Source organism: Phocoena phocoena, chromosome 15, assembly GCF_963924675.1.
Source record: "Phocoena phocoena chromosome 15, mPhoPho1.1, whole genome shotgun sequence".
NCBI lineage: Eukaryota > Metazoa > Chordata > Mammalia > Artiodactyla > Phocoenidae > Phocoena > Phocoena phocoena.
Window position 1 is genome coordinate 71,795,575 of NC_089233.1, and position 14,589 is coordinate 71,810,163.

Here is a 14,589-nt window from a genome sequence, read left to right on the forward strand (position 1 = left end):
ACTGCCAAGCGTCCGAGCCACTAGAAAGCACTGCCTACTGCAGGAGCTTCCTGACGGCCTCCTTCCCTTCCTTCTCCTGGTTTCCCTCTTAGTCTACAGAGCAGCCAGTGCTCTTTCTAAAAGACAAGTCTGATATGCCTCTCCTCTCCTCCAAACCCCCTCAAAAGCTCCCTATCTCTTCAGGAGTCAAAGCCTTTAAAACGGCCTCTGAGGGCCTCCACGATCTGCCCCTAACTCACACTTCTGGACCTCGCCCGCTTCAGGCCACAGATATCCTTGCCGTCCTCTGCCAGGAATGCTCTTCCCCCAAACATCCACATGGCTCACTCCACTTTCTTCTGGTCTCTGCTCCAATGTCACCTCACAGAAGCTTCTCTGTTCACCCCAATTAAAATGGCAACACCCCCCTCCCCCCCGCACCAGCCCTTACTCTCTCCTAATCCTTCTCTCTCCGTTAACATTTTCTGCACTGAGGACACGATGCTGTTCTAGTCCCAGCACCTAGTATAGTGTGCCTGGTGTGTTGTCAGCACTCGATAAATATTTGTTGAATGTTCAATGAACAGTTATTAAGTAAAGGGACATGTCAGGATGCCACCTTCCAAAACATCAGAGTAAAAATTCCTCAAGCCACGATCTGAATCCATTTTCCAGGATGCATTTGACAAACACTGGTCCCATAAGTTGCACTCACAAAAGGTCGAATGTTCTAATCAGGGACACATTAAAGCTGGCCCATCTGGGTGTGAGCAGAGTAATTGAGGGCTTCAAGATTCATGTTTTGAGGAAGATTTTGACTGAGATGTAAATGCTTACAACTCCTTCCTGCAAATCTGGAATGCCTAAGCTTTCATCCAAGTTTGGATTTCTTCAACAGGTTACTCGGCCATTGGAACTTGGTCCTTTTCAATCCTGACACCCCTCCTAACAACCCTGTATATAAGGAATGTGCATGATTCATCATTCTCTGGTGACTGTTCTGTTAATATACAGAATTAAGTAAATAACCAGATCACTGGTTTGATAAGTAAACTAAAAAGGACTTAAGAGACTTAGGAACAATTTTCATTCAAGTAACATGTTCAGCCCAATTTGCTCCACTTCTCTCTAGTAAACAAGGTGAAGCAAAACACTAGTTGTGGAGGTCAGGGTTGGGGAGGTAGGTAGTTTTACAACCAGAAGCTCTAATAGCCTAGGATCAGTGGTTCTCAAAGAGTGGTCCGGGAATCCACTCCACCAGGCTATCTGTGCACTCAAAACTATTTTCATAATATTAACACAGCATTTGTCTTTTTCATGCTCATTCGCTCACAAGTGTAGAGTTTTCCAGAAGTCATACGACATGGGATGTCACAAGAGATTGCAGAAGCAAATATGAGAATATAGCTGTTTTCCATTAAGCCCAACATTAAAGAGATTTGCAAAAACATAAAACACTGCCACTCTTCTTACTAAATATTTGTTATGGAAAAGTTGTTTTCCGATTAAAAATATTATTTATATTAACTTAAATGGATTTGTGGATTCTTCATTATTTTTAAATGAAGTAATAGTCTTAAAATTTCTTAGTTTTAATTTCTAATATGGTAAACACAGGTAAATATAACCCACATAAACAAGAGCTCTTTGAGATCCTCAAATTTGTAAGAGTCCTGAGACCAAACAGTTTCAGAACTTCTGCCTCAGTTATTTGAAATAGCGCACCTTCTGTTCGCATTAAGAAAACTGTTAAGTTTCTAGCACTGTGATGACAAGGCTCTCTTGCTCCAACCAGAGTCTTCAGATATTACTACATTCATACTAAACTAGTAACTAGCTGAGGTCTCTCACTACTTAAGTTCAGGGCTTTCCCAGTAAATGCCCTTCCCACCTCTCCCAAGTACAAATCACCTATTTATGAAGCCCAAACCCCACTGTCATGAATCAACTCCACATTAGTGGGATGTTTTAGTGAAGAGTAAAACCTATTTTGTAATCAAAATAAAAGTGAAACAAACTTTCTGTTAACACGTTAAAATGGCTGGACAAATTTTCACTAAATTTGATAGGTCTGTTTAGGATGGTCCGAATTGTTATACGGCATACATAAAATTCACTTTGGAGCCACCTGGAAAAGGAAGGGATTAATCCTCCAGCTGACACTGAGGACAGATTTTTTTTTACCAAACTTTGGAGGGAACTGTGGGGCTGGTTGGCCATTAAATACTGGATATGGCATGTATAAAATTCTCTTTGGGGGTTGCCAGGATAGGAGGGCAGTACAAAGAGATAATATCCATCCAGAACATTTGAAACTGAGGTATGAGATCTACACTGCAAGTGACTGAAACGTGCCATATGTACTAAAATGCCGGAGATGAAGAAGACGCACAGCAGTTTCAAATATCACACCCCCTCCCCCAACTGAAGCAGCCCCACTCCAAGTCACTTCTCACATAAGAAACTTCATGTGACATGTCTCACGGTGAAGAGCACCAGCAGGGGTTTATTTAGTGATGGTTAATGATTCTCTCAAACAATGTAGGGCAGGCCAGCTAGTTTATTCGTATTGAATCTAAACCTTAGATCTCTGGCTTAACAATAACATAGGAAACCTTTAAAGACACAATAAATCTTGCGTTAAATCAGAGCTGGTTTAAACCAGTCATAAAACTTCTAATACTCTGGGCTGGCAACTACAGCATGACAAATGTTCAGTCCAGGTACAAAACCACATTTCATTCTCCTTGGCACCCAAATCTGAAACAGATCTGAAAAATGCTGAAAAATTGTTTTTCAAAGGCTTTCACCACAGACCCACTGCTACCAGTCAAGCAATCATTTCTTCATCCCCCAGGAACAGTTCTAAATGAGAGGGATTGTTCTTCTGATCGGCTTGCCTTGGTGGGTATGTAAGAACTCAGAGAGTTAAATTTCAAGAATGAAGATTAACTGAGATGCCAAGAAAAGTTTTTACTGCAAGCACAGTGAGCAGAAGGAGATGTCTCCTCAACCAAGGCGGCCGCAACGTCTGCCGTTAACTAAGCTCTCCGACAAGCCTTCACTGGTTAAAGCACAGTAATGAGCTTCTTGCTCTCAGGTGTACATCATTTCTGCCATGTGGGACATTTTCTTGGGAATATACAAGTAATATTCCATGTAGCCTGACAGGTCCTCAATGGTCACGTCATCCACGAAGACTCGAGCTTGCTCAGAACAGGAGCGGGGGGAGCCAGACAGAGTTCTTGTGTGAAGCGACTGAGAGTAGTCCTCCAGCGTGGATCTTCGCTCTGGGGCTAAGGGAGGGACGTTCTGCAGGCCTGAAAAGGAATATACCTCCATATCATGCCACCTCTTACACTGGCACTCCTTGCCTACGCATGCACATGGCTTGCCCTGGTTTAGCCTGGAAACGGATTGAAAGTCAGAGAGATCATTGGCCTTGAGACTTGCTTGGGAGACCTGGGGAGCATCAGAGGAGTCTTCCTCCTTACTCTCTGATGGGAGCCTTGGAACCGAAGTTCTCAAAGGCTCAATAACTGCCCCTGTGTGATGAGTATCGAGAGAAGCTGAGCATTCTCCTGCACTGAACTCTTTCGGGGTTGCAATTCCCAGCCCACTGCCGCCATCAGGGGAGTCCGCCTGGCTTCTGTGCTTGAGCTGGCTGCTCGAGGAAGCAGCTATTGTACTGCAATGTATAAACTTTGGAGGATGAAGGACAGGAGACTTAGAACGCCGACGACGCTGGGTCCTCACTGCTCCTCGTGAAGACTTCCTTGTAGACCTAAGAGGAAAAAAATGCACAAGAAGATGTTGGAATACAGAGGTCTCCTAAAGAGATTCTTTAAGATAGTTGGAAATTTGCCACCTCTCTGGTTTATGAGTCTAAATAAGTTTCCCCCAAAGAGATGTGCCTATCTATTTTCAAGCTGCCTAAGTCTCTGTGTCTCAAAAATGTCAACATCTCCTTATTACCAAGGTATAGAAACAGGAGAGGTAAAGGGGAGTTTTAAATCGCACTTCTTGGATGAAACATTTGGCGCAGAATACCCGTCTGCCCTGCCCAACCCTTGGCTTGGGAACCTCTGACCAGTGGGTCTGGAGAAGCACCCTGTACAGACAACTTAGACTGATGCTGTTAAAACCTCAATGTTGTGCTCCATGCCCTGAATGCGGCACAGCAGCTTCAGTACCCTGCGGGGCTAATGCTACAAACAGCCACTCTGCCGTGATTACTCAACAGAAGAGCAGATTTAGAATTCATTTCTATCACTGGGAACAGCTGAAAAACAGATTTAGACTCTCTGAAGTTTTCAGATATTGGGAATTATCAGACGTACTGTAACGTTTTATAAGATTTTAAATAAATAAGAATTGAGGGAGTTCCCTGGTGGTGCAGTGGTTAAGAATCCACCTACCAATGCAGGGGACTCGGGTTCGATCCCTGGTCCAGGAAGATCCCACATGCCACGGGGCAACTAAGCCCGTGCACCACAGCTACTGAGCCTGCGCTCTAGAGCCCGCAGGCCACAACTACTGAAGCCTGCGTGTCTAGAGCCCGTGCTCCACAAGAGAAGCCACCGCAATGAGAAGCCCACACACCACAACAAAGAGTAGGCCCCGCTGGCTGCAACTAGAGAAAGCCCGCGTGCAGCAAGGAAGTCCCAATGCAGCCAAAAATAAATAAATAGTAAAAAAAAAAAAAAAAAAAAAAGAATTGAGCAAAGAGAAAAAAGACTCAAAATTGCCAAGCAAATTTGAAAACAGAACCAAGTAGAACTTTAAAAACTTTGTAACTGAAATTAAACTAAATAGATGGGCTAAACAGCAGAACACATACAGCTAAGAAAAGAAAATACTGGAGGATAAATCTGAATTATTTACAGCAGGGGTCAGCAAACTGCAGTCTCTGAATCAAATCCGGCCCCCTACCTGTTTCTGTACAGCCCATGGACACTGCTCCCATTGGCTAGAACTGTGAGCCATGCAGACATGCCTGAGGACCCCGCTTTGCCCCTGTTCTTCCCTCCACTCCCTGTGCCCGTCTTCCTGGCCAGCAGACATGTGCGTTACACCACGGCCTGGGGCCCTCACTGGCTACCATCTACATGTTGGGGCTCTGCTGTCAACAATCGCTAGGCACTGAGAGGTAGAATCTCAGTTTGTATCAGGCTCTCTGGAGGAGAGAGGGTGTGCTGGAATCTGGGTGCCACTGAGGCAGAGAGTAAAACTGACCCTGGCAATGCTCCCTCCCCACCCATCCCACCAGGCTCATCATTTCAGCCTCAGGTTGTCTCAGCAACTGAACACAAAGTGTGCCCACCAGCCAGGATGGTGAACATCAAGCAAACAGGGCAGGGCAGGAGTTTTCTCCCTTTTTAAGTACCTACAAAATATCCCTGGATCTCACCTCTTGGCCTCCAAAGCCTAAAATATTTATTTTCTGACCCTTTACCAAAAAAGTTTGCCAACTCTTGACCTAGAAGACAGCACAGAAACTTAAGAGATTTGGGAAAATGTAAAAGTTAAGAGGTACGTAAGACAGAATAAAAAGTCTGGAGTCTCTGAAAGAAAGAATACAGTGAATGGGAACACAGGTAATTTTTTAAGAGATGATGGCTGAGAAATTTTCTGAATTGATGCAAGAAGAGAATCTACAGATACAAGAAGCACACACTAAAGCAGGACAACTAACTGGAGAATACCAAAAACAATAGGAATACCTTAACAGCAGCTAGAGAACTAGGCACATTATTTCCAAAAAAGAAAATTATTTGAAAAACGATCCTATAAGTAACACATTTTTAAACTTAATTTAATGGACATATATAAAACCTAAGAATGATTAAAGGAGAGCCATTCTTCTCAAACACACATAGAACATTTATAAGAATTGACTACAATCCAGGCTATACAGCAAGTCTCAGCAAATTCACAATGAGAAGAAACGGTCTTCTTTAACTGGTGCATCTTGGGTTCTATATCATAACACACTTTTCTGGATACTTAGGAAAGAAAATTCAATAGTATGTTAAGGTGTTGGGATAAAAATCATCTGCAATGAGAAGCTCTTACCCATGCCAACTGTCTTTAGATGCACATGTGGTTTTAGGTTTGGTATCATCCACTGCTGTTCTGACTGATGCTCTGACACTTGTGCCTTCTCCAACAGACAGAGATGCTACGGACCTGAAGACAAGAACAAAGTTTACTGCTTAGAAAACCATGAAAGGAGGAGAACATATTGCTCTCACCAACCCAAATGCAACTTGTATTAATACCTTTATTATCTTTCTAGTTTGGGTTTCTCAAAAATTGCTCAGCTTTTAGTGTAAATTTTCCTCCAAAACCAAAGTTGGAGTATCCCTAAGAGCTCACAGTTGCAAAATCATAAGCAAAAGAATGATTCTTAAGTATAACCAGCAGTGGGATATAAATAGACTTTTAGGCTGTTTATCTGGGGCACATCAGGCCTTATGTCCAGGGAGAATGCTAACGACAATGACCACTTACTTTATATGGGCAAACCAGAGCCATGGAAACTAAGCTTAGGAGCAGAAACTTTAGGAGACTCAATCTAACTTTAGGAGACTCAACCTAAATGAATACTTTTTCAAACAGTATACAACTTATACAAAAATATTCTAATTTTTACAACCAATAAACTTGAAATATTACTCAGAGCCAAATCTCTGCAGTTTAAAATTACACAAGTAACATGGGTTCCCAGTAAAGATAAAAAATTTTAAAAGAGAGAAAAGAATCATCTATAATCTCACAACCCAGAGGTCACCAACATTAACATTTAACATCAACTTCTTTTGGACCTTTTCAATACACACATACATACACACATATACAGGGCTCCTACTATACATGCTGTAGTCTTGATAAATATCCTTTAGAAAGAGACAATCTACTAAGTAAAAAGATGTTCACTAAAATATAATTTAAAATAAACTTAAATGTCTAATAATAGAAAATACTGTACTATATAAATTATGGCCAATCTGTACAATGGAATATTAGGAATTTATTAAAAATTAACTGTGCAAAGAACTCTTAATGACATGGGAGAATGTTTATAACATAATATTATGTTATGCTTGTAACGTAAGAGAAAACAGCATGGATAAACACCTGTACGTATATTATGACCTCAACTGTGTAAAAAAAGTGAATGCTGTTATTACAGATGATCTAGATATTAACTGTGGTATTGGTAAATTGCGATTTTTTTACTTCCTTTTTTATCCTTTTTTTTTGTTTTTGCGATTTACCCATAATAAGCATGTATTATGTTATAGTCTGATGAAAAGGACTATGTTGTTTTACAATAAATATATAAAGATTTGTCCTGATAAGACAAATACCATTAGAAACCAAAACCTGTTGAACAGGATCATGCTAACTTCCTGGCAAGGCTTGGTTACTTTATGAGTCAGTACCTCACATGTTCCATTTGTAAATCAGCAACAATACAGAACAACTAGAAACGTATGATACACTATACAAGTCTTATTCTGCTTGGTCACAGTAGTGACTCACCCCTTGTACTCTTATGTGGTTTTCTCAAATGTTCTGCACTGCTCCTTCTCTTTCTATAACTTAACTCAAAGTAGAGCGCATGCTACAAATATATAATATTTGACCATATATTGTACAGACATTTTGAAAAGTTTTTTTTATGTTCCAAGTAAATTTTAGGGGCATGGAACTAGCTTAATTTTATGCTCCAACTTCTTAAAACACCAGGAAAGAGGTCTGTATATCAAGGGTTATATAAATGTATACACTAAGGGATACATGTACGTGTGCATTTATACATTCCTAGCATTTTCCTGATTAAAAAATATTTATTTCTATACCAGAAATCACAAAGGAATACACTATGACTGCAATCTGGAACTATTTGTTTTTCTGCTTTGTTTCTGTTTCCCAAAATAGCTTATAAAGTACTAATCAATTCTAATGGCAAGATGACCATATTGGAAAATCACTAGGAGAAGATACTTATTTGAAGTATCATGGAAGCAAATGTAAGCACCTGTAACAGCTACTGTGCAAATCTATTAGCATAAATTCTCTCATTTGGTAGGCCAAAAATAGTACTAGCAATAAGCAGACAGCTATAACGACAACTAACAACTATTTAATTTTACATGCACCAGGTACCGAATGCATTTCTTCATGTTGTCTTCAAGGTACCATATAAAGGAATGGTTAAGAGCAGAGGTTCTGGAGATAAACTGTCTGGGTTCAAATCCTGGCTCTACCACTTCTTACCAATGTGACCTTTGGCAAGTGACTTAATTCATCTGTAGCTCCTCTGTAAACTATATAGTATACTCTGTAGTATCTATCTTCTAAGTTGGTAGTAAGGATTAGATGATGTTTACAGAGTATTTAAGCCAGTGTCTAGGGCATAGTAAATGAATAATAAATTTGAGCAATCATTATTTACTCCTTGCTGTGGAGTGTTCAGTTTCCATTCATGAAATGAAATATTCTTATATCCATTAAAACTCTGCGATTTCTTCTGGCCTGGGGCAAAGAAGGGGGATGAAAAGAGTCCTGCATAGCACATTTTGCAAAGGGTGAAATATTAACATTCAGACAGCAGCTGGTCTGCAGGTGCTCTAATTAGTTTGGCCAAAGGGTCCAAGATTATTGATCTCAATGACAGAACCCTAATGAACAGGTTTCCATAGTGATAGGGTCAGCAATCAGAGCCCATGAAATCGCAATGTCTGCAGAGATTCCTATTGAGCCAATTCACTTTTAGTGAAAAATACTGTGATTCTCTAGAGATGTATGAGGAACTCTCTGATGGGATACTGCCTAATGTTTGATTAAAAAGAGGTGGGGGGAGGGGGAAGGGGACCCCTCCTCAAAGTTAAGAAGAACCCCCAGCCTTGGAGTACAAATGAGCACCTACTTTTCAAAATGTAACAGAAGAGTTTCTTTTATAAGTAAAACAATGCTGTACAGAATTTGGTAAAATGTCACACTATTAACATTGACACCTTCTACAAATAAAAAGAAATTTTAGAAGAGAAAGAGCTCCCCTGAGGAAATGTCTATTTAAATCTAGTAAACAATTCCCCAATAATATATTCCATATTTAATTACCCTGATGCATCCACTCTTAATTTCTTGAAAGCAGTTTGTAGACTCTCCTCCTCTCCATCCTTGGCTTCAGATTTCATTGTGAAAGTTTTACACTACTATGGATGTTCCCGTTAATACTAAAAAGAAAATAAAATGAACAAAGTGAAAACAGGTGAGTTCAAACATATACTTTTGTTAAAATCTATATTCCTGATACTACCATTGCTTATTAGGGGGAGAAAAAGCAAATTTCTACTTCTAAAAGGAAGTTTCAATGACTAGGAAACTGTAGGTTTTATTTCTTAAGAGAAGACACATGAAATAATACAAAAAAAGTATATTTATTACGATGGAATTTAAACTGTCCAAATACTTGATGCCAATATCCTATTACACAGTTTTGGAAACTACGTCACCTAAAATCTGTGTTTAAGTATACTTTTTAACAGGAGGTGAAATCTCTCCAGTTGTAGAAGTCTAGAAACCTACAGACAACATGACCTCTACATCAGAAATATAAGGGAAAAGCTCAACATATAGGACTTTGAGCTTTAAAACACTACTGAGGGGACTTCCCTGGTGGCGCAGTGGTTAAGAATCCGCCTGCCAATGCAGGGGACATGGGTTCGAGCCCCGCCCCCGGAAGATCCCACATGCCGTGGAGCAACTGAGCCCATGTGCCACAACTACTGAGCCTGCATGACACAACTACTGAAGCCCACACGCCTAGAGCCTGTGCTCCACAACAAGAGAAGCCACTGCAATGAGAAGCCCAACGAAGAGTAGCCCCTGCTCACTGCAACTAGAGAAAGCCTGCGCGCAGCAACGAAGACCCAACGCAGCCAAAAATAAATAAATAAATTTACTAAAAAAAAAAAAAACACTACTGAGTGTTTGTCTCATCCAGCTCTAAACATTTCAGGTAAGAATAACTTTGTGACACATGATAACATTTCTCTAAAGCAATCCTGACCCAGATATCAATGTTTATACTCATATTAATATTCATACCCATGTATCAAGATGTTACCATTACTAAGGCAGGATTGCAAACAAGTTTCAATGATACTGCTTACTCCACACTCAACCTTTGTTTTCTTTAGCTTCAAATACTTTCTTACAAGAATAGATGAACTATACTTGCAACTCAAAAACAAACTTAAAACAAAATTAGCTAAAAAAAGAGGTAGAAAGTAAAGGAAAAAACTGAAATTATTCTATAGATGTGCCTTTAAATGATCTCCACTTAATCAACTAGCTTGATTAACAAAAGTTCTCCATTTCTTCTACCCTGACTTTTATATTTAAACCGAAAAAAAAAAAAATAAGATGGGAGAGAGACCAACCAAAGCAACAAGAGATACAATAGAGAAGTTAATAAATTCTTTGACTCTAGTCTCCCATTTTTTTTTACTCAGGGTAAAAAATTTCTTAATACCACATCCTGAACAAAGCATAAATCAGTCTCTATAAACATATCACAGGGAATCAGAAAGAAAAAAAGTAAAACAAAAAATATAAGATGGGGAATTTTTGAAGCAAAGAATTCACTTTACCTTCTCTATTTCTAGAGTGCCCTTAGGCACTCTCAGAGGGAGCAGTGCCTCTCTGTGGATCCTTGGATCCTCTCTGATTCTGTATCTGCTCATTTCTCAGGGATGGGTTTGATGTTATTGTGAGACCTCTAATATTCTACAGGTCACGGTGTCATAACATGTTTGATATAATGTAACCATGTAGTACCAGTGGCAAAATTAAGAAGCAAGTGATAAAAAAAAAGAAGCAAGTGATCAAGACTATTTGTTTCATTTATTAATGTGTAGAAGGTATTTTAGGCAGATCTCTCTGGGGAGCACTGAAAACAGTCTCAAAAGAATTCAGCTAGCTTTCACCTCAACTTCTTAAGACAAAAAATTTAAATACACTCCCCATATGTATTTTGGTTTACTTAACCAGTACATCAATTTGAGGAAACATTATCAGTTCCACATTTCACTGGTTCCTAATTCTTCAGGATTCAGAGGAGGACCCTCTCCCAGATACACAATAATGTCCTATATACTTGGGGAGAGGGGTGAGCAAAGATCACATATTCTATTATTTTTGAAGCTCCACAGCATCTAAAAGGGTGCTTCTGTAGTCTATAAACAAATTCTTCCTGCTGAAGAATACGGGGATACAAGGGAGATACAAGGGAGAACCTGACACCAGGACTGTGAACCCTATTCCTGTAAGGACTGGAATCTCATTCCTGCCCTAACACTATGCTAAGATGCTCTGCACCCAAACATGGAACTTTTAATTACACAGTGTTAAGTTAACATTACTGTAGGTGACCTCTAGATGTTAATACAAACTTAGCTAACATTCTTGTTGACACACTAAAAGATCCATCAGTTAAAAACCAAAACAGACCAAAATAAAACTGGCTACAGAGTAAAACTTTAGGAATGAAGTTCCAACTAAACTAGTCTCAGACTTGCAGCATTTTGATTACTCACCTTTTCCCTCAGTTATATTAACCCAGGGCAAAGGTGAATCTTAGGCATGACCGTAAGAGCTAAATCAGAGCATGTCTGTAATTACAAAAAGGCTTATTATGCTCCTCCCTCTTCCCAGCTTCCCATTCACTCAACTCAAGAGCTGTACAACTAACTCCGGGAAACATGTACATGATTTGCCCTTCTTCATTAATATTAAATTTGTGGGAGGCATTCTTGCAGTTTTTACTGCTCTAACTTCTTGAAATTGAACAATCCCCCCAAAGATCAAACTTCTACTTTGTTTTAAGTCAAATCACAAGGGGCCTCGGATTTTCCCTAACCTTTCAGAAAACACAAAATTCTTTTAAGTTCCTCCAACAAAAGGGCAAATTCCGGATTTTCTCTGACTTTCAACGAAGAGTATGTCTCACAATCTTATTTACATCTTGCAGTTTTAACCAATACCTCTTTGAACCTCAAGCCTAGGTCCAAATTTCCAGGACCCTGAAAAGAGCTGAGAACGATCAATAAAGGAGCTGCGCGCAAGCGTGTCATCACAACGTTAAAGATTTCGAAAATTTCTCTGCCCACCAGGAAGCGTGGAATCCGGGGAAGAAAATCGCGTCCAGCAACTCTGGAAGACGCAAACAAGACTAACTTGCAACAATCTGCCCCCGAGACAAAACACGTTCACGCTTCTCTCTACTCACTCAACCCCTACACTCTAGGTGCAAGAGCACTATGTTAATTCTTTTTACCCAGAAACTGGATCGGTCGTGCTTAAACATGGGGGGTTCGGAGAAAGGGGAGCTGTCCAGGGCCCTAGCTGTGCCCGCCCGGGGTCTCCCGCTGGAAAGCTGCTCCTTGAGGATACTCCCCGGGCCAGAATGAGAGACTTGGGTCAGGCCAATAGGCAAAGGGCGCAGGAGGAGGCGGGGGCATAGCCGAAGAGGCACACAACGAGACTGGGGCTCAGGAACTAGCGGGAAAGGGCGGGAAAGGGCAAAGGGCGGCCGAGAAAAGCGAAAAGGGGAAGCTACGGACGAGAGGGAGAGGGCGGAGGCGAGGGACGGGGCGGGAGCAGCGGAGGCGGGAAGGGGCGAGAGAGCGGAGCTCGGGCAGGGCCAGGCCGCAGCAGCGGAGGGGGCGCGGAGAAGCGCAGGCCCTGCCCGGCCCAGGCAGCCAGCGCCGGGGGAACAACGCGACGCGAGGCTGGACGGCCCAGAGGAAGCCGCCCGTGGCCAGACCGGGCCTGGAGGCCGAGACGCGGTGCCGCAGCGCCTCCCCGTCACGTCTGGGCACGCACCTCCTCGCGCCAGGGGCGCTCCGGTGAGCCAGTCCGGTCACTTCAGCTCGTCTCTCCCCGATCGCGGCGCCTGACTGACCCGGATCTAAATCCACGGAGGGGGCGACCCGCGCCTCCGGAGTCGCACTGCGCCTGCGTCACTCAGACACGCTCCCCGCCCCCTGTTCGTGCTCCTCCCACCCCAGTGACTGGGCAACGCGGCAGGCGGTGGCTGCGCCGGCGCGGGGCGATGGCCGCGCCTCTCAAACGCCTGACGCCCGCCCCTCGCGAAGCACGTGTTCCTGACGTCATTTCCTGTTATTCTCTTCATTAGTCCCGCCCTCCGCAAAGGATTCGCTTTGGAACGGGTTTTGGGGTGTGCCTGCTTCCTCCTCTCGGTCAGGTGAGTGAGTGGGCGTTGTTCTTCGTTGTCGAGCTGCCTCCACTTACCCGCGTCTCCCTGTGCTTGGTGCTCCACCTGGAGTCAGCGAGGCTGCGGAATTCTTTGGGGTGAGGCCGGAGTGGGGGGATTTTCACAGCGACGGAGCCCGTCTGAGCGCTTGGCCCAAGCCTCCTCGATGCTCGAATCTGGACGGCCTGCGACATCTCCAGGGCTCCGACACCAGCCCTGGACTCCCGGGGATCTTCCAGGGCTGCAGAGAAGCAAGGAAGTATTGGACACGGTCAGGACCGTGAACGTGACGCCGGAATTGGAACTGAAATGCCTTCGCTTTAATACGCCTGTTGTTTGACTTGAGGCAACTGCGTTTCCCTCTCTGGGCCTCATTTTCTCCCTTCCGTTAAGTGAGGACCTTGGACTGTTTCAGCGAATCTCGTTTTTTTCAGGCATGGACTCCTTTGAGAATCTGGTGAGAACTGTAGAACACCTCGACAGAGAAACGCACATGCATACTAAATTTTGCAAAAAGTTTTGGACAGTTCACCTAAGTAGGTTATTTTTAGGGATCTTTTCCATTTGTATGACTCTGACGGTTGCTCAGATGGCAGGCAGAGAAGGGGTGGGCTGAGCAACAAGCTGCCACTCCCTCCAACACCAAGACTGGTTCTGCTGCGCTAGCTGTGCCCCTCCTCACTCACCACGCCCCAGCTCCACGTCTGCACTTCTCAGAGCTTTATAGGAATAGATGGCTTTCCTCAGTAGAATGGGCTAGAGTTGGTTACGGCCCAACCTTTGTGTGAGGTTGTCACCTGAACCAAAACTTGACCCTCCCACTCCCCAATACCTTAGCTGTAATCACCTAACTAGATAGGCTGCTGAAAATAGCTTAGTATATTCAACTTAACTACAGCCAGATCTTGGAATGCCTGGCCCATGCCTGGGAATGGAATCTACAGGTCATTGGATAAGGTTGTTAAAGCATGTCGCGGGTAAAACATTTTAAATCCTTCTTGTTCATAGGAGAGGCTCAGTAACTGACAAGGGATGAAAAAAACCTATTGGGACTTACCCGGTGGCGCAGTGGTTAAGAATCCGCCTGCCAATGCAGGAGACAGGGGTTGGAGCCCTGGTCCGGGAAGCTCCCACATGCCGCGGAGCAGCTAAGCCCATGCACCACAACTACTGAGCCTGTGCTCTAGAGCCCGTGAGCCACAACCACTGAAGCCCGCGGTGCCTAGAGCCTGTGCTCCACAGCAAGAGAAGCCACTGCAACGTAGAGTAGCCCCTGCTTGCCGCTAGAGAAAGCCTGCGTGCAGCAATGAAGACGCAAC

The 14,589-nt window shown here is 42.9% G+C and overlaps 1 protein-coding gene across 1 annotated transcript; it reads right to left on the minus strand.

Moving 5' to 3' along the window:
• Window positions 1–2,521: 2,521 nt before the first annotated feature.
• On the minus strand, window positions 2,522–13,009 carry OSER1 (oxidative stress responsive serine rich 1). Its single transcript, XM_065892742.1, has 4 exons — window positions 12,880–13,009; window positions 9,112–9,227; window positions 6,055–6,168; window positions 2,522–3,763 (listed from the first exon to the last, which is right to left on the minus strand). Exons 2-4 carry the CDS (start codon window positions 9,186–9,188, stop codon window positions 3,076–3,078), a joined length of 879 nt encoding a protein of 292 aa, XP_065748814.1. The 5' UTR covers window positions 9,189–9,227; window positions 12,880–13,009; the 3' UTR covers window positions 2,522–3,075.
• Between the last annotated feature and the right edge of the window lie 1,580 nt (window positions 13,010–14,589).

Excerpts from the sequence above, each read along its gene's own strand:
- OSER1 (XM_065892742.1), bottom strand. The coding sequence starts at position 9,188 with ATGAAATCTGAAGCCAAGGATGGAGAGGAGGAGAGTCTACAAACTGCT. Across the intron at positions 6,169-9,111 it reads TTAAGAGTGGATGCATCAGG|GTCCGTAGCATCTCTGTCTG; the intron begins GTAATTAAATAT and ends TCTTGTCTTCAG. Across the intron at positions 3,764-6,054 it reads TCTAAAGACAGTTGGCATGG|GTCTACAAGGAAGTCTTCAC; the intron begins GTAAGAGCTTCT and ends TTTTCCTCTTAG.